This window comes from Solanum dulcamara, chromosome 5, assembly GCF_947179165.1.
Source record: "Solanum dulcamara chromosome 5, daSolDulc1.2, whole genome shotgun sequence".
In the NCBI taxonomy this organism is placed as follows: domain Eukaryota; kingdom Viridiplantae; phylum Streptophyta; class Magnoliopsida; order Solanales; family Solanaceae; genus Solanum; species Solanum dulcamara.
Window position 1 is genome coordinate 1,012,532 of NC_077241.1, and position 18,441 is coordinate 1,030,972.

Genomic DNA, 18,441 nt, shown 5'->3' on the forward strand with positions numbered 1-18,441 from the left:
AAAAAAGGTATGAAAGTAATGAGACATTTAAGGATAAATACTTTTCCTTTTTAGAATACAAGTGTTCTTTTCTCATAAAATATTTTGGTGATATAAATTTAAATTAGTCTAGTCTAAAAATAAATTATCTAACTACTAAAGCAAAATGAGCAACCAAAAAAATGATAAAATTATGCAATTTCACTCGGCATCAATCAAGAAAACACCTAGATTCGAATATGTTTTCTTATCAAAGTGTTGATTTTGAGCATCTAGGTGATTTCTACCTTCCAGTTCTATAGTTTAATGTCCTAATGAGTAATCAATATAGGAAATCACCAATACTTTCATATTAGAGCAATTTTGTCCTCAGCATAATTAAATAACAATATAACGACAAGGATTATAATATAGCGATAAGTATCTCTGATTCAAAGTCCAGGTGGAGATACTAAATTGCCTTATTAGAAGTACTTTACACGCAATATAAAACTTCTGCGTAAATTCAATCTTTTTTTAAAAAAAATAGCAATATGTGTCATAGACCATAAGTCTTCTTCCACCTTTTTTGCACCTTCCAGATAAGCGTGTTCCATATGCAGAGAAATTACTCTAGTGTAACATTTTTAGCTCATTCAAGGTCACTGTAGTTTCTTTTTGGGCCCTATAGAACAGTCGTCAGTAGGTGGTAGGGTAGGTAAAAAGTATTTTTCAGTGATTAGTGTTTAAAAGCTACTTATACTGGATAATTCGAAACTAATTTGAAAATCATTTTACAAATTATAAACTGCATGAAAAACTTCATAGACAGTTATTAAAAAGCTTCAGAACCAATTTGAAATTTAGATTTTACGAAATTGTTATTTGTTTAGATTGGATGTTGTTATAAATGATTTGAAATATTCTTTGTAATTCATAAGTTAATTTTGAGGTAGTTTGGTAAAGATTTACAGTTAATTTTGGTTGGGATTTAAGATTGAAACTCGAAGTGGAAGAAGAACAATAACTTATAAAATGTAATTTGAATGCATAGTATATAGTATTTGTATGTGGACATATTGTAACATATTACATACCCACAAAATACATACAACAATTGTTATCTCATTAATTTCCACGTCTAAACACGCAGAGAAATTATTCTAAAGCCTTCACTTTTGCAGTTTCTGCTTCCCTCACTCACTGTCGACAACACCAATACTAATCTGACCAATTGCTCATCATAAATTTTCCAAGTAAGTTCACATCGTGTCTAAACGCTGCCTATAATTCTGTTTAATCTAAGTTCACTCCACTTAGTGTGCAACTTCAGTTCAGGAGTATTAACATCAATCAAGAAAACTGAAAAACAGAGCTAGTAAGAAAGAGTTAAGCTACTACGCTAAAAGTTGTTTTGGGGCTTAAAGATAGTTATCCCCCTTGTCTTTAACATGGGTGGTGTTTTTACCTGGGATTACTACTCACTCATCAATGAACTAACTCAAGGCATGGAACACACTAAGCAGCTTAGAACTTACCTGAGCTCTGTAGCTTCCACTTCTGAAGCGTTTCCGAATTTGCTTCTGCAGAAGATTCTTTCTTCTTTTGAGCAATCTCTGTTAATTCTCAAATGGACTGGCTCACCAGTCCAATCCCTTCCGGCAGCTGGTGCAATCGAATTAATGGTATCTGGTGATGGAAATCCTAGGAGTGATGACAAGAAAAGGAGTTTCGAAGATCATCAGAAGCTCATACATATTTCAAAAAGAAGGTAATTTTATACTCCTTCCGTCCAACTTTACATGTCTACTATACTAAAAACATGTCTACCTTTAGCTGTCCAGTTTACAAAATTCGGAGATAATTTATCATCTAATGCCTAATTTAACTTTATTATCAACTATAATCATTTCTCAAAGCTTGAATTCATTATATTCAAAGGGTGATATGTAGTAAAATTGTCATTCTATGTATTGCTCCTTTGAGTGGTATGCCAAATTAATATTAAACAAATAAAAATGGATGAAATGAGTATTTTATGACACTTTTTTCCTGTTGGTCTTTTCAAAAGAGAACGACGCATTACTATACAAAATAACCCTTTAACCTTAAGTTTCTCATTTTACTCTCAGGGGTCATTTGGTTGGTCCACGGATGAGATTTAAATGTTACATCAAATAGATCGCTTTTTAGTTATTAGAAAATAATAAATGCATAGATATTTGAATAAGGTTGTTATTAGATAGTAAAGAGTGAAATGTTACAATGATGGTTGTTGGTGATAGGTAAAATATATATTAAAATATCGGTTTCAAAGAAAATTTGCTTGTTATATATAGCGAAATGCTAGTATTACAGATAATGACTGTTTTCCTAAAATTTGACGATGTGTTAAAAATCTATGGTGCTCAGATTCTTCAAAAATTCCAAAGAATGCGTGCCGGATTCTCCAAAAATAGTATATTTTTAAAGGATTCAATACAAGTGCGGCAACAATTTTGGAGAGTCCTTTCTTTCTTTTAACTGCAGTCCAATGTAACGTTGCTATATAAGATGAAACAGAAAAGTATCAAATTATTTTTCTAGGTAAAGTTACCTGGTTTTGATGGGTGTCAGCAGAAAATCACAAGAAAGACGCAGAATTGTGAGTGGAGTTGAAAGTGCTCTGGATGATGGATATTGCTGGAGAAAGTACGGACAGAAAGACATTCCTGGAGCTAACTTTCCAAGGTAATAAGCCAATTTCACTACCCTGCATAAAAATCATAAATTCATAAAAATTACTTGGAAGGAAAATCGAACTTTTCAATCAATCAACTATGATTCAATCCTAAATCAGTGGAGGTTTGTTATGAGAATACTTTAATACGTTCTGCTGTATTCAGATTCATTTAGTTTTGATACTAAATATAAATGCACCAACTAAAATCATGCTATGTACTTCTAAGCTTTAAATTTCACAAGTTCATATCCTCTCTTAGTGGTTCAGCTGCTTTATATGTACATCTATTAGGAAAACAACAGCATACAACAAGAGTCATATGTATTGATGCCAAGTTTACATATCTTTACAGAGGCTACTACAGATGTAAGTCTCGTTTCATTGAAAACTGTTGGGCAACAAAACAAATGCAAAGGTCTGATGTTGATCCTACTGTAGTTGAGATCACATACATAGGCTACCATACTTGTCAGTGTCACCAAATTACTAACTCTACACTACAAGCAACATCACCAGAGAAACAAGCCAACCATCACAGCCTGATAGATGGTGACTATTCACCATATTTTGTCAGTGGTGAGGGTGGATTTGATTCATTTGAAGGTCCTATAGATGGTGGATATAGCTGGAGAAAGTACGGACAGAAAGATATTCTTGGAGCTAAATATCCCAGGTAATAAGTCAATATCACTACCCTGGTAAAAGTCATAAATTTTAAAAAATTCCAGTATAGTTTGTGCACTGTTTGACTGGCCATCGAGGTTAAATAAAAACGAAGCTTTAAAACATGACAAGTCTTAGACATGACATGATTATTTTTGTGGCTAAAAAGGCTTCTAAAACTTGTGGTGTTAAATATGCAGAGCATGTGTGTGGCTATACAAACTTGCTATTAACGGTAAAATGGAAAATTTAAGTTCATTATTTTTCAAATTTGGGAAGAGATCATTCTTTTTGGAACAAATTAAAAAGAAAATAAGGTCTCATAAATTGGAAGAAAGGGAGTAAAAGGAAAATCAAACCTTTCAACCAATCAACCAACTATGGTGTGATTTTAAATCAGTTAAAGTATTGTTATGTTCTCTTTACATATGTTCTGCTCTATTAAGGTTCGTTTAATTTCAGTACTTAATATAAAATGCACTAACATGATCATGCTATATACTTTTCAACTTTAAATTTCAAAAGTTCTTATCCCTTTTTGGTCATTCTGCATTATAAATACATGGCAGCGTTCATTAAGAAAACAACAGTAAACTTTTCTGGGAACTTTAGAAAACGGAATCCTATGTTCTGATACCATATTTACATATGTTTTGCAGAAGCTACTACATATGCACATATCTCAACATACAAAATTGTAGAGCAACAAAAGAAGTGCAAATGTCAGATGATGATCCTACTACATTGAATATCATATACAAAGGCTCCCATCTTGTCACCTAGCTACTAATACTGCACTACAAGCAACATCACAAAAGAAAGAAGCCAGCCATCACAGCCTGATAGTAGGTGGATATTCAGCATCGTTTGTCTCTCCTACAACCCCTGAATCAAACTACTTCCCAGTCTCTAGCTGCCAGATGAATAGTCTTGGAATAGTTCACAACTTAGACCATTCAGAATCATACCTCAGTGATATTGGAATATTTCTCAACTTGCACCATTCAGACTCAGACCGCACTGATACACTCTCTGCTAACACTTCCACAACAAGTTCTTCAATTGGTGGTGAGTTTGCTAGATTATCTGGAGCTAGACCTGATTTTTCCATTTGGACAAAGCTACATCCCCAGACCGAAGCTAATACTCCCTAAAAGGATGATAAGGACAAATAGTTTGGATCTCATCACCAAGTTACTCTATCGAGGTTGATGATCCCTCCTTTAGGAATTATTATAGACATGATTGCAAATTTTAGCAATAAAACTAGCTGGCTGCAGATTAGAAACTAGCTATGATATTAGTACCAAACTACCAATAGTCTAGTGTATTTCAAGGGGTGAAGTTCTGGTAATTTGACATCAAGCTACTGAGTGAAATTCAAGGATATTCTTGCAAAAAGTTACTAAATATTCATGAATTTTATATAGGATGGGCTTATGTTTGTACAATCATAAGCAACCCAATTCTTTTGGGCTACGCTATTATCGGACATGTCTTCGTTCAACTTAAGGTCCACATCCGCAATAATCCTATCGCAATCCCATGGATAATTTACTAGCTTGGTTATAAACGCACCAGTACTAAGGAGAGCGCAAACAAAATGAGAAAGTGATTGTCTAGCCTGCCCCAAAAGCCTCCCACTTATAATTAAGTGTGGCACACAAGTTACGGATTTCAATTGCGATTGTATAATTCTCCATAAACAGAAGCAAAAGCTTCTTAAATCCCCAAATTATAACTAATTTGAAACAAATTGAATTAAAAAAACAGTGAAATGTGGAATCAAAGCGAAACATGCAAATCAAAACACAAACACCTAGATATAGCTGAAACTAGAGAATAAGGAACTTACAATTTCAAGGCATAAACAAAGCATCACGGATTGAAAAGTTGACAACTAATACTCAGATCACTTAAGTTTAACTACTTCCACTCCGGATTTCAATTGTGGTTGTATAAATCTCCATAAACAAAAGCAAAAGCTTCTTAAATCCACAAATTTTTACTACTTTGAAATAAATTGAATAAAAAAAAATACAGTGAAATGTGGAAATCAAAGCGAAACATGCAAATCAATACACTAAAACCTAGATATAGCTGAAACTAGAGAATAAGGAACTTACAATTTCAAGGCATAATCAAAGAAGCACTGATCGAAAAGTTGACAACTAATACTCCGATCACTTAAGTTTAACTACTTCCACTCCGGATTTCAATTGTGATTGTATATACTACAGCTAAATCTCCACAAACAAAAGCAAAGCTTCTTAAATCCCCAACTTATAACTACTTTGAAACAAATTGAATCAAAAATTAAAATATAGTGAAACGTGGAAATCAAAGCGAAACATGCAAATCAATATACTAAAACCTAGATATAGCTGAAACTAGAGAATGAGGCACTTACAATTTCAACGCATAAACAAAGCATCACGGATTGAAAAGTTGACAACTAATACTCAGATCACTTAAGTTTAACTACTTCCACATTTCAATTGCACTTGTATATATCTCCATAAACAAAAGCAAAAGCTTCTTAAATCCACAAATTTTTACTACTTTGAAATAAATTGAATAAAAAAAACAGTGAAATGTGGAAATCTAAGCGAAACATGCAAATCAATACACAAAAACCTAGATATAGCTGAAACTAGAGAATAAGGAACTTACAATTTCAAGGCATAATCAAAGAAGCACTGATCGAAAAGTTAACAACTAATACTCAGATCACTTGAGTTTAACTACTTCCACTCCGGATTTCAATTGCGATCGTATATACTACAGATAAATCTCCATAAACAGAAGCAAAAGCTTCTCAAATCCCCAAATTATGACTACTTTGGAATAAATTGAATCAACAAAAAAAAAAAACTTACAGCGAAATATGGAAATCAAAGCGAAGCATGAAAATCAAAACATAGAAAAACTAGATTTAGCTGAAACTAGAGAAGAAGGAACTTACAATTTCAAGGCATAATCAAAGAAGCACTGGAAAAAAAGATGAAGGAATTGGGGAAGGTAAGAGCTTAAGTGATGATAAAAAAAGAGAGGGAAGATTTAAGAAAAAAGGAAAAGGGAAGATTGCCGCGCTTGGGAAACTGACCGAAATGGTCCTTTTATGTTTAAAAATTTGTAATGAATTGAATCTATTTTTTTTCAAAGACAAATGTTCCTCCCTTTTTCAATTTTTTTTGGTCTGATTTAATTCGGTACAAAGTTTTTTTAAAAAAAAAAATTATGATCTTTAATTAAACATTTGTGTTATATTTTCAAAAAAAAATTAATCTTGTGATTTTTAAATATGTCATGTGAAAAAAATTAAAATTAAAGAGTTGTAATAAAAAAATACATTACTTTTAAGTCGGATCCAAAATAAAATAATTAAAAGAGTATGTATCAAAAGTACACAATGTATAGTAGTTAATCGAACCCTCTCTCCGCCCTATAACTGAAAAAAAAGGAGCACGGCGAAAAGCCAACCTTCTTTTTTTTTTTGATTCGTTATCTACACACTCCAGTTGCTTCCTTTTGAGCTAGTCAAGCAGGCGTTGAACACGGAGTGAGACTCTCCCTCCCTTTTGACAGCAATTCCTGCACTTGACGATTAAATGAGTTGAGCTATATATCAAAAGCGACAACAATAATATACATATAACATAATGCAAGATCACAAGTGAGGTTTAGAGATGGTAATTGCGTATATGTGGACCTTATTCCTACATTATGCATATCGAGAGGTTATTTCTGATATACTCTAGGCTCAAATAAAACATATGAAAGAATTTGAGAGAAGGGAGTATAATAATTAAGAAGTCATGGTAAAAATACCGGAGAGAAGAACACTAGCACAACAAATAATATGAAAATTGAAACAAAGCAAGTAGCAAGTACCATTGCAATCGAAGAATGAGATAATAGAGGAATAGTAATAAAAAATTTGATAGAAACACTATACGACCATCTCGTCCTACATACCATTTTATTTAAAGTTATGTCCTCAGTAAGTTACAAAAATGTTATATCTTATCTAATTGCATCTTCTCAATACTTATTCAATTTACCTCTACCTCTTTTCAGGCTCACCATGGCTAACACCTCACACCTATTCACTGGGGCATATGTGCATTTCCTTTTCACTTGTCTGAATCATCTTAGTCTCACTTTTCTCATTTTGTCTACTAGAAAGTTTAATCTCGAGTCATCTCGAATTTCTTCATTCCTAATCTTATTACTTTATGCCCACACACATCTTAACATTCTCATTTCTGTTTTTATCTTTTGAAAGTGCAAGTTCTTGAAATTAGAAAGTGAAAAATTAGACAATACCAACAACAACAAATCCAATATAAAAATTGTTGATTTTTCAACTTGTCTTTATTTGGTAAACAATTAAGGAAAAAGAAATTATATTTACATCACTATACTACAAAAAATCTAATAGAAACGAATTTTATCGCTAATCTCTCAACAAAATAGGTAGCAGTTAACAAAATTGTTTGATAATTCGTGCTAAATATAATTGATGACGAATTTTACTATTAAAATCGAGCATTTGCCCGTCACTAATTTCAATATTCTTTTTTAGTAATGTTGGTACATAAATTATATAAATGCACTATATTAGCTAGTTGGACATCTAGAAGTACAATCTTTTCTAGAAAGGAAAAAAGGAAAAAATAAATAAATATAAAACAGGCATTTTACACGTTTCGTTCTTTCTATACTTTGACAAAATCAAACTTGTTAATTAGTTAAAAGTGACGAACAGTTTATATCGCTAAATGATAAAAAATTAAAATTAATATTAATTCTATTTAACGATGAATTTGATTTGAATAATTTTGTAACCAATTCCTATATTTTGGTAATAATAATTGTGAAAATATTTTTTCGTACACTGACGATGCATAAAATTAAAAAAAGCATCAGGTGATGCCTCTTTCTTTGTTTCGACAAAAGCATGAGTTGTTCTATGGACAGATGATTTAAAAACAATTTATGCAATCCAATTACTTATAAAGTAATTAAAGATAATTTTCTATAATAAAAGTTCATCGATAACATGATAAAACGATAACTAAAATTACTACAATAATGACCTACTAATATTTGTACAATTTGTCTCATTTCACACCCCACCCCCACCCCACCCCAAAAAAAGAATTAAAAGAATGAACGTTAAGTATCTATTTGTACAAAATGTTTAGATCAAATCAATTTAATTTATCGTAGTTAATTAAGGTATTTAATAAAGTAAAACTATGAATCAATTAATCACAATTAACGGTTAGAATTTAACAACAATAATATGATGAGGTTCGGAAAGAATAGAGTATATGCAAATTCTACTTTTATCTTATATGAAATAAATAAATTATTTTCGATAAATTCTTAACTTAAAAAATTAAAAAATTAAAATGCATCTATTAATTTGATATAAAATTATAAATATTTGATGCACATAAATATTTATCAGAAATTAAGAAATTAAGACGCCGGAATGAAATGTTTGAACTTTGAAGAATCAAAGTTTTATTTGTTTTGTCTACTCAAAAGATAACAATTCTTATCCTCGATCTTTGACTTAGAGGTGATTACAAAAAGAGCTATATTTTCTTATAACTCAATCATTAATGTTTTATATATATATATATATATATATATATATATATATATATATAAAATGGTAAAATTAGAAATTCCGCGTTAAGAATATTTAAAATTTAATACATATATATAATTTTTTTAAAAAAAAATCTATACACTTTATATAATTTTATATATAACATAGTATAAAGTTTTGATGAAGGGTGTCAATGGTGCCCCTTCATTATATGTGGTATATATATATATATATATGGAGATTTGAATTGGTCAGCCATTGGACTTTAATTTTTTGTATCTAGATTTATAGAGTTACGAATGGAATGCCACGTAATAATGTATGCATATTAATTAATTAAGGTTTAGTGATAACACAAGCAGATACAAAAATTAGATTCTATGAATTATTAGTTTTATAGTTTTTAGTATTACTATGTTGTATTTTTAAAATTACGACTTCATATTTATTGTTTATTATAATTTTAATAATTTTTTACATATAAATTCATGCTCCACATTGAAAGCATTGGATTCAGATGAAATTATAGTATCCCATTGCTTAATTGTGGGAGGCCTCTAGTTAGAGTTTGAGTTATATAAATAGAGAACATATTTCTAGAAAATTCTATCGTCTTTAATGAGTTATATACAGAAATGGATGCAACTTGTTAATGTCGATTTTTAAGAATTCAATATTTTTGACATGAAATATAGATTTATGTGTAAATTATTATTAAAATTAGAGTAATAAAGAGAGTACAAGTTCAACGCTAAACCATTTAAAGTTAAACGCACAATGTTAAAATCTTAAATCTAACATCTCATCTAATTTTGCATGACAAGAATTTTTGTGGAGCATATTTGGAGGTCTGACTTGGTCAGCCAATGGACTTTTATCTATTTCTACAGGATTATGCAAAGAGTGACTGGTGGAGATGAGGTAAGAGAATATATTTATATATCTGAACTATTTTATTATTTTTTTTCATAATTATTACTTTAGTACTTTGGGATTATATCGAATTTAGTACTTTGGGATTACATCGAATATGCTGTAGTAGTATAGTAATTTTTTACCATTACTATATATAAGTTAAACTCTTTTATAAACCTTATATTCTCTTTTTTTTCATCTTTTATTTTTATCCGTGTTCAATATCTTCATTGAAGCTCGATTAATTAATTTACATTTACACCAAGAAATTCTATATTAAAAAATAAAGCACTTTCTAATAATAAATATTACTCCGTGCTCAAAACTTGAATTTGAAATATCTAATTAAAGATGAAAGGGTTAAATTCCATATTAAAAAGTAAAAAGCTCCTAATAAAAATGATTGTATACTCAAATACTTCAACTCGAGATGTATGAGTATTTGGAGATGAGTGAGACTATTGAAGTTTTGAATTGGTCAGCACTCAACAATTGGACTTTGTTATTATTATGACCAAAGACCAGTCCACCTTAGAATAACTCGTTTTCATCAGTCAACTTTCAAACTCTCCATTTTTTTCCACATGCCTTTTTTGTTTCACTATAAATCCTTCCCTTTTAAATTCAAATCTTTCATTCATCCAACTTCATCAAAATTCACAAAACTCATCAAGATTCTAAGATCCCACAAAAAAAAAAAACATTTTCCACATCCCCAGATTGTGCTAGTTTTATTCGAAGTAACTTGCTCGTTGATGATATTTCGCTCATAAGTAGGTTCACATCGTGTCAAGTGTATTACACCAATCGAACGTCTTTCTAGACTTCAGAATAGCTCCCCCTTTTCTTTTCCGATCCCATCTTTCAAAATGGATTGTGCATCCAACTGGGAATACAAGACACTCATAAATGAGCTGACACAAGGGATTCAACACACAAAGCAACTTAGAGAACACTTCCACTCTGCAGCTTCCACTTCTGAGAATCAAGAATTGCTTCTTCAGAAGATTCTTTCTTCTTATGAGCACTCTCTGTTGATTCTCAACTGGGGTGGCTCAACAGTCCAATCCCCTCCGTCTCTGCCGCCAACATGTGGAGCAATCGAATCTTCGGTATCCGTTGATGGAAGTCCTAAGAGTGATGACAAGAAAAGAAGTTTCCAAGATCATCAAGAGCTCATTAACATTTCAAAGAAAAGGTAGAAAAATCAAATTCCGTTAAAAATGACACTCTATATTTAGAAATTCCTTAACTTCAAACTTTTCGTTTTACCCTTAATAACATACTTCAAACTTCTCGGTTTACCCTTTATAACATGCTCTTAAAGCTATAAAAATGTCGTAACATGTTTAAATCCACAAGATCTAAGGGCGTTTGGTAGCTGGTTAGGAGCTAAGTTATTCAAAGAAATAATTAAAATGGAGGGAGAGAAAAGTTCTCATTTTATCCTTAATTACACGCTTATAGCTATAATAATGTCATGACATGTTTAAAACCACAAGATCTATGGTATTACTTACGATATGTGCCAAAAAGTCTTTTTTTTTAAAAAAATATCCGTGTCAAATCAAATACTACCCTATAAAATGAATCCTGAATTCTCAACCCTGAACCTGAGAAAAGGAGAAAGTTTAAGTAGTTGATTTTCATAGGTTAACTAACCTGGTTCTTGATGGATATTGCAGAAAATCACAGCCCACATGGACTGAACAAGTCAAAGTCAGTGCGGAAAGCGGATTTGAAGGTCCTACTGATGATGGATATAGCTGGAGAAAGTACGGACAGAAGGATATTCTAGGAGCTAGATATCCTAGGTAATAATTCAATTTCATTAATCTGCATAAAAGTTATAAACTCATAAAAACGAAAAACGAACTTTTCAATCGATCGATCAACTATGGTTCAATCTTAAATCAGTTGAACAACAGAGTTCTATGTTCTGATACCAAGTTTCATGTTGTTTTGCAGAAGCTACTACAGATGCACGTATCGTCACATGCAAAACTGTTGGGCAACAAAACAAGTGCAGAGGTCAGATGATGATCCAACTGTATTCGATATCACATACCGAGGCTCCCATAATTGTCATCACGCTACTTATTCTGCACCACAACCAACATCGCCAGAGAAACAAGAATTCAAGAACCAAGCCGTTTATCAAACAGGGCAGCAATACTCAAACCAAGTGTTGATGAATTTGAGAGCAAACCTGAGAGTCAATACTAATGACTTGGACAAGAATGAGCCAGCAGCATGTCATTTCTCCTTTCCTCCAACATTTTCTTCTGGTTTGACAGATGATAATCAGCATTTCCAGATTTCCCATGTTGATGACAATCTGATAGGTAGCGGCTATTCACCGTCTTTTGTCTCTCCTACGACCCCTGAATCAAACTACTTTTCAGTCTCAAGCAGCTGCCAGATGAATGGTTACGGAATGGTTCATAACTTGCACCATTCGGAATCAGACCTCACCGATATATTCTCAGCCAACACTTCCACAACGAGTTCTCCAATTGTGGGAGATTTTTCACTTGACCATTTGGAGCTAGATCCAAACTTCCCATTCGATAACCCCAAATTTTTCTCATGAACCTATGGTAATACCCTTGAAAAAGAACAATAAAGACAGAGAGTTTGGATGTTATCACCAAGTTACTTTGTTGAGGTCGATGATCCCTCCTTTAGGAATTAGTATAGATATGATTGTAAAAATTAACAACAAATTAGCCACGGATTAGAAACTAGCTATGGTACTTGTACCAATAGTCTACTGTGTCAAGGGCTGAAACTTCCAGTCATTTGACATCAAGCTGCTGAGAAAAATAAAAGAATATTCTTAGTTATTGAACATTCAAGAATTGTATTAAACTACAGACAACTATGTTGAGTTTATCTTTCCTTACTATCATAAGTAGATGAAGAAAAAAAATGCGAAACCATAGTTCGAGCTGTCAAATTCCTTTTAGGATTTAAACTCACACTTGATTAAAAAACTTACCTGTAATTGATTTCTAAATGATTTGATAGTATAAAGTCAAACCTCTCTATAACATAGGACCTCTTAAATATACAGGGGTTGCCATAACTGTCATCAAACTACTTATTCTGCAATAAATCCAACATCGCCAGAGAAACAAGAATTAAAGAAACAAGACAATGATCAAACAGGGTAATGTTCAAATCAAGTATTGATGAACTTGAGAGCAAACCTGAGAGGCAATACTAATGACTTGGACAAGAATGAAACAGCATGTTCTTTCTGCTTTACTTCAACATTCTCTGGTTTGATAGACGAAAATCGACATTTCCAGATTTCCCATGTTGATGGCAATGTGATAGGTAGCGGCTATTCACCGTCCTTCCTCTCCTACGACCCTTGAATCAAACTACTTCCCAGTCTCAAGCAGCTGCCAGATGAATGATTTTGGAAAGGTTCATAACTTGCACCACTCAGAATCAGATCTCACCGACATATTCTCAGCCAACACTTCCACAACAAGTTCTCCAATCATTGGCTAGTTTTCACTAGACCGGCCATTTGGAGCTAGATCCAAGCTTCTCATTTGATAACCCCAACTTTTTCTCATGAACCCAAGCTAATACTCTTGAAAAGGACAATAAAGAATAATAAACAGTATGGATATTATCACCGGGTTACTTTGTTGAGGTTGACAATCCCTCCTTTAGGAATAAGTATAGATATGTATATGATTGCATAAATTAACAACAAACTAGCCTTAGATTATCTCTAGCTATTATATTTGTATCAATGGTGTACTATGTTTCAACGGCTGAACTTCCAGTCATTTGAGATAAGTTGCTGAGTGAAATTCAAGCATATTCTTGCAAAAGTCTATTAAACATTCATGAATGAATTCTATCAAACTACAGGCAGCTATGGGGCCAGGTTCACCTTTTAAATACAACAACAACATACTCATTGTAATCCCACAAGTGGATTTGGGGAGGGTAGTGTGTACGCAGACCTTACCCCTACCTTGGAAGGTCGAGAGGTTGTTTCCGATAGACCCTTGGCTCAAGAAGAAGCATATCAAAGTAGTTCGGGAAAAGAAATAATGGAAGTGGAGAAGCCATGACAAAATACTAAAGACAACATGACATAGCATTATGAAAAAAGGGAACAATGACTACAATAAAAATAATACTATAATCGAAGTACAACTACTAGTATAATGAATTCCAACAGATCATATAATCAGCAAATACATGAGAGCTAGAGAAGATGGTGATTAACTACGTGCTTCATTGACTGTTCATAACATCGATTGATGCAATCTATACAACATTTTTTCTCTAATGATGCATCAAGATGGGATCGTTGAAGCTATGCTTGCAGTGAAAATACAAAGGAAGAAAGTGTCTGGAGCAGCACGTCAGTAACAACAAATACCTAGAGAAACCAGAAGAAAAACAACATTTTTCTTTGAACCGCTGATATACTGATGTCTAGAAACAACAAGGTATGATAGATACATGTCAATTAGATTGATGACTTCTCCTCTTCTTTAATTCTGGAGACATCGTTGGTTTTGATTTCTTCAGGATTCTCAGCTTTCCTAATAGCTTCCCTTAGCCCCAACACAATGAATAAGTTGGTTAAAGTGAGCAGTGACTCAGCTCCTCCATGCAACCAATCCACGTTGGACAGAGAAGTTCCATAATGCACCTTCGCTGTCCCAAAGCATGTCAGTTAGAGTTACAGTTTTAAGTTAGACTTGCACAATCAATAGATTCTTTGCTGAGAGAGGAAGTTACCGTAAATTCCTGCAGGAACTGCACAAAAGAGGTGAAACAGAAAGAACACAATGTCAAAACACATCAAATGGATTTAAAAATGATATTACCTGTATAAAGATGTAATTTTTGAAGAAGAATATGAGGTAAATATGTAAAACATAAGCAGAGGAGTATGAGGACAAAATTTACGCACAACTACTACTTTTATCTAAGTAGGCAAAGCTCTAGGATGAGATTGTTAAAGCATCAATGAAATGCATAACATTAAGCATGAATTGGTCAAAGCACATTGAGCCCAGTACCTATGCAAGGCAAATATTTCAATGATTGCTCTCATCAAATTTGAACCTAGAAACAACATACTCAGTATAGTCTCACAAGTGGGATCTGGGGAGGGTAGAGTGTATGCAGACCTTACTCCTACCTTAGCAGGTAGAGAGGCTATTTCCGATAGACTCTTGGCTCAAAGAAAGCAAAAACACAACATGTATGAAGACATAAGCAGTAACAACAGCAGGATAGTAAGAAAGTGGAGGCATAAGAGACAGCAAGTAGTAATAGAAACTAAGAATGAGAATTACGGAAGTAGTAATATGATAAAAATACCAAAAATAATACTAGTTGAACATAGAAAAGTAATTACGTCCATACATATTCTCTGTAAAACCAGAGAAGGAATCTGTTTACATGCTTTAAGCCTTTATAACTCCGAACAGCCCTAAGTGCACATAAAGAAGATTCTTTGATTTATCCAGGAAATAAAAGAAAGTCATTTATGAGAAGAAATAAGAGATGAGACAATAGTTAGAAGTATAACTTTAAGATATGAAAACATATCAATATATCTCATCAGAGATAAACATACACCTCTACTTTCATAGATCAAATGGAAATAGAATTGCACAAGTAAATGTCAGGTAAATGATGTACTACCCTATTTATACAACTGTTTAGTTAATTAATTGTAAAAGTAAATGACAAGAACGTATAAATAAGAGTGAAATGAAAGCTTTCCTACCTTGAGATATTGTGGGGAAGACACAAGCTTTCTGGTTGAATATAGCAAACAAGATTTAGGCAATTCTCTCTCTCTTCGAGCAAGAGATAATGGGTAACAACTGCCTTAGTTTCCTAGTCCCTTTAGGTGCATCTATGGACAAGGTTAAGCCTTAAAAGCTGTGAAGCTATAATCTGTGAGTTAACATTTGGTACCCATGGATCAACAGGCAAAAATCCACACACAATGCTTTCTCTTCTTCTATAATGTTTTCTACATTCACCATGGTTTAGTTGTTTGGTGTTTCTCAAATTGGGACTTGTTTAGAAACAGTGAAGAAGAGGGGAAGCAGAGGAATCAAGAATAAGGGGATTCTTCCAAATAGACACAATATGATGAATACTCTAAAGGGTAGAACAAGAGAAACAACATATATATAAAGATAATGTTGAAGGGACTTACTAGTGGCACCCACAAAAGCAAGAAAGAACTAGAACCCAAAAAGTGTTAGCTTTTGGACAGACTTGGATTTGGTGTTGAAGTACAAAAATACAAATAAGGGAAAGAGATAAAGCAAAGAGCTGAGAAGCTACCATACTGCCATATGAATCTGAAACTTTGTCCAGTCTAATGAACCGACACATACAGGGACCGAGCTAGAAGCTGATATACTGATTCAGCCGAAACTAGTAGATTTAGTTCAAACTCTAAATTTCTATTAACAATTTTACTAAATATGTATAATAATTAAATTTCAAAGCCAATTACTAACACTTGATGTCACTATCCTAGAATTTAGAACCTATAAAGTTCAAATGTCGGCTCCGTCTCTTGACACAACACAATTAATACTCTAAACAATATAACAAGGGAAACAAGAAGGGACTTACTAGTGGCACCCATAAAAGCAAGCAAGAAGCAGAACCCAAAAAGTGTAAGCTTAGGAGCAGTCTTGGATTTGGTGACGAAGTACAAAAAACCCACATAAGGGAAAAGAGAAAAAGCAAAGAGCTGTGAAGCTAGGCTCTGTGAGTCAACATTTGGTGCCCATGGATCAACAAGCAAAAATCCACACAATTCTTGATCTTTTAATATAAAGTTTTCTACTTTCACCACATTTCTAAAATTGGGATTTGGTTGGGAACAGTTGAAAAATGGGAAAACAGGAACCAAGAACAATATGGTTCTTCCAAACAGACACAATATGCTGAATACTCTTAAGGGGTTGTTTGGTTGCTGGGTAGAAAGAGAATTAGTAATCTATTAAAACTAGCATAATTAATACTCTCTTTGTTTCAATTTATTTGTCTTACTTTCCTTTTTAGTTGGTTTCAAAAAGATCTTTAATTTCAACTTTACATTTAAAACTACAAGATTAAATGACATTTTCATACCTTCTACATATTTTTAGTCTAAGACTACAAAATTCAAAAGTTTCTTTACTTTCATAATATCCGTGGTAAGTCAAAACTATACAAACAAATTAAAACAAAAGTAGTATAAAGTTTTCTACTTTCACCACAGTTGAGTTGTTTGGTAGTATTTCTAAAATTGGGATTTGTTTGGCAGCAGTTGAAAAATGGAGGAGCATAGGAACAATAGAACAACAGAAACAACAAATATATTTTATATATATAAACAAGAAAGTGTTGAAGGGACTTACTAGTGGCACCCACAAAAGCAAGCAAGAAATAGAACCCAAAAAGTGTAAGTTTTGGGGCAGTCTTGGATTTGGTGATGAAGTACAAAAAACCCACATAAGGGAACAGAGAAAAAGCAAATAGCTGTGAAGCTATGCTCTGTGAGTCCACATTTGGTGCCCATGGGTCAACTGGAAGAAATCCACACACAATTCTTGATCTTTTGCTGTAAAGTCTTGTTTTTTCCCCATAGTTGAGCTGTTTGGTATTTCTCAAATTGTGAAATAATGGAGAAGCAGAGGAAGCAAGAATGATGGGGTTCTTCCAAACAGGGTGTAAACAGTTCAGCATTTTTGCATCAATGGCTTCTTCTTTTTAGAGTGTGTTGAGAAGAGATCATGAAGGCTCAACCATAAGTAAATGATAGAGTTAGAGGAGTTGAATATAGGCTTTGCTGGACTATTGTGAACCAATTCATAGTTTGGCTAATCTACTCATTTAAAGATGGCCCAAGAGCCTTGGGAAAAAAAAGAGAGGAAATTTTAGAAATAGCAATAATTTGAGCCCTAATTACTATCATAGTCATAGTTTGGCTAATCTACTCATTTAAAGATGGCCCAAGAGCCTTGGGAAAAAAAAGAGAGGAAATTTTAGAAATAGCAATAATTTGAGCCCTAATTACTATCATAGTCATAGTTTGGCTAATTATCAAACGTAACAATAGTTTACTTTTAAATACTCGTGATACTGTGTAAGGATTCGCTCTGTTTCTGTTGTGTATGTTGCTGGATGCATCTCCCAGGGAACAAATACATAGCGAAATAGATAAGATGCAACTCTGGTAAATATATTATAATTTTTTAAACTCTCGCTATTTTGGGTAAATACTGTGCATATATTTGCTCCGTCACATAATTTTCCCTTTTTTTTTTTTTTTTTGGGGGGGGGGGGGGGGGGTTGGCGGAAAACATAGACAACCCATGAATTTGTTCAATTAAATTTTATTTAGACACTCGAACTACATTCTGCTATGATTGAGAACCTAAACATGCAATAAACTGCTCTTATTAGACGCTTTCGATTAAAGGTTTGACAATTTTTTTGAGACCTCCTATAACTATACTCATTAGCCTCAATAAGCCGTAAAATCTCGAACTTG

General features: G+C 32.9%; 3 protein-coding genes across 3 annotated transcripts; 2 read left to right on the forward strand and 1 right to left on the reverse strand.

Annotated features, from left to right (window-relative positions):
• The first annotated feature begins 1,409 nt into the window (after positions 1–1,409).
• On the forward strand, positions 1,410–4,325 carry LOC129889671 (probable WRKY transcription factor 53). The gene is made up of 4 exons (XM_055965076.1): positions 1,410–1,729; positions 2,578–2,688; positions 3,033–3,353; positions 4,003–4,325. Exons 1-4 carry the CDS (start codon positions 1,410–1,412, stop codon positions 4,124–4,126), a joined length of 876 nt encoding a protein of 291 aa, XP_055821051.1. The 3' UTR covers positions 4,127–4,325.
• A 6,192-nt stretch (positions 4,326–10,517) lies between these two features.
• Positions 10,518–12,792, forward strand: LOC129888664 (probable WRKY transcription factor 53). Its single transcript, XM_055963616.1, has 3 exons — positions 10,518–11,082; positions 11,570–11,698; positions 11,853–12,792. Exons 1-3 carry the CDS (start codon positions 10,754–10,756, stop codon positions 12,475–12,477), a joined length of 1,083 nt encoding a protein of 360 aa, XP_055819591.1. The 5' UTR covers positions 10,518–10,753; the 3' UTR covers positions 12,478–12,792.
• A 1,286-nt stretch (positions 12,793–14,078) lies between these two features.
• Positions 14,079–17,815, reverse strand: LOC129888665 (uncharacterized). Its single transcript, XM_055963617.1, has 3 exons — positions 17,306–17,815; positions 14,664–14,681; positions 14,079–14,579 (listed from the first exon to the last, which is right to left on the reverse strand). The coding sequence occupies exons 1-3, from the start codon at positions 17,631–17,633 to the stop codon at positions 14,389–14,391; spliced, it is 537 nt and encodes a 178-aa protein (XP_055819592.1). The 5' UTR covers positions 17,634–17,815; the 3' UTR covers positions 14,079–14,388.
• Between the last annotated feature and the right edge of the window lie 626 nt (positions 17,816–18,441).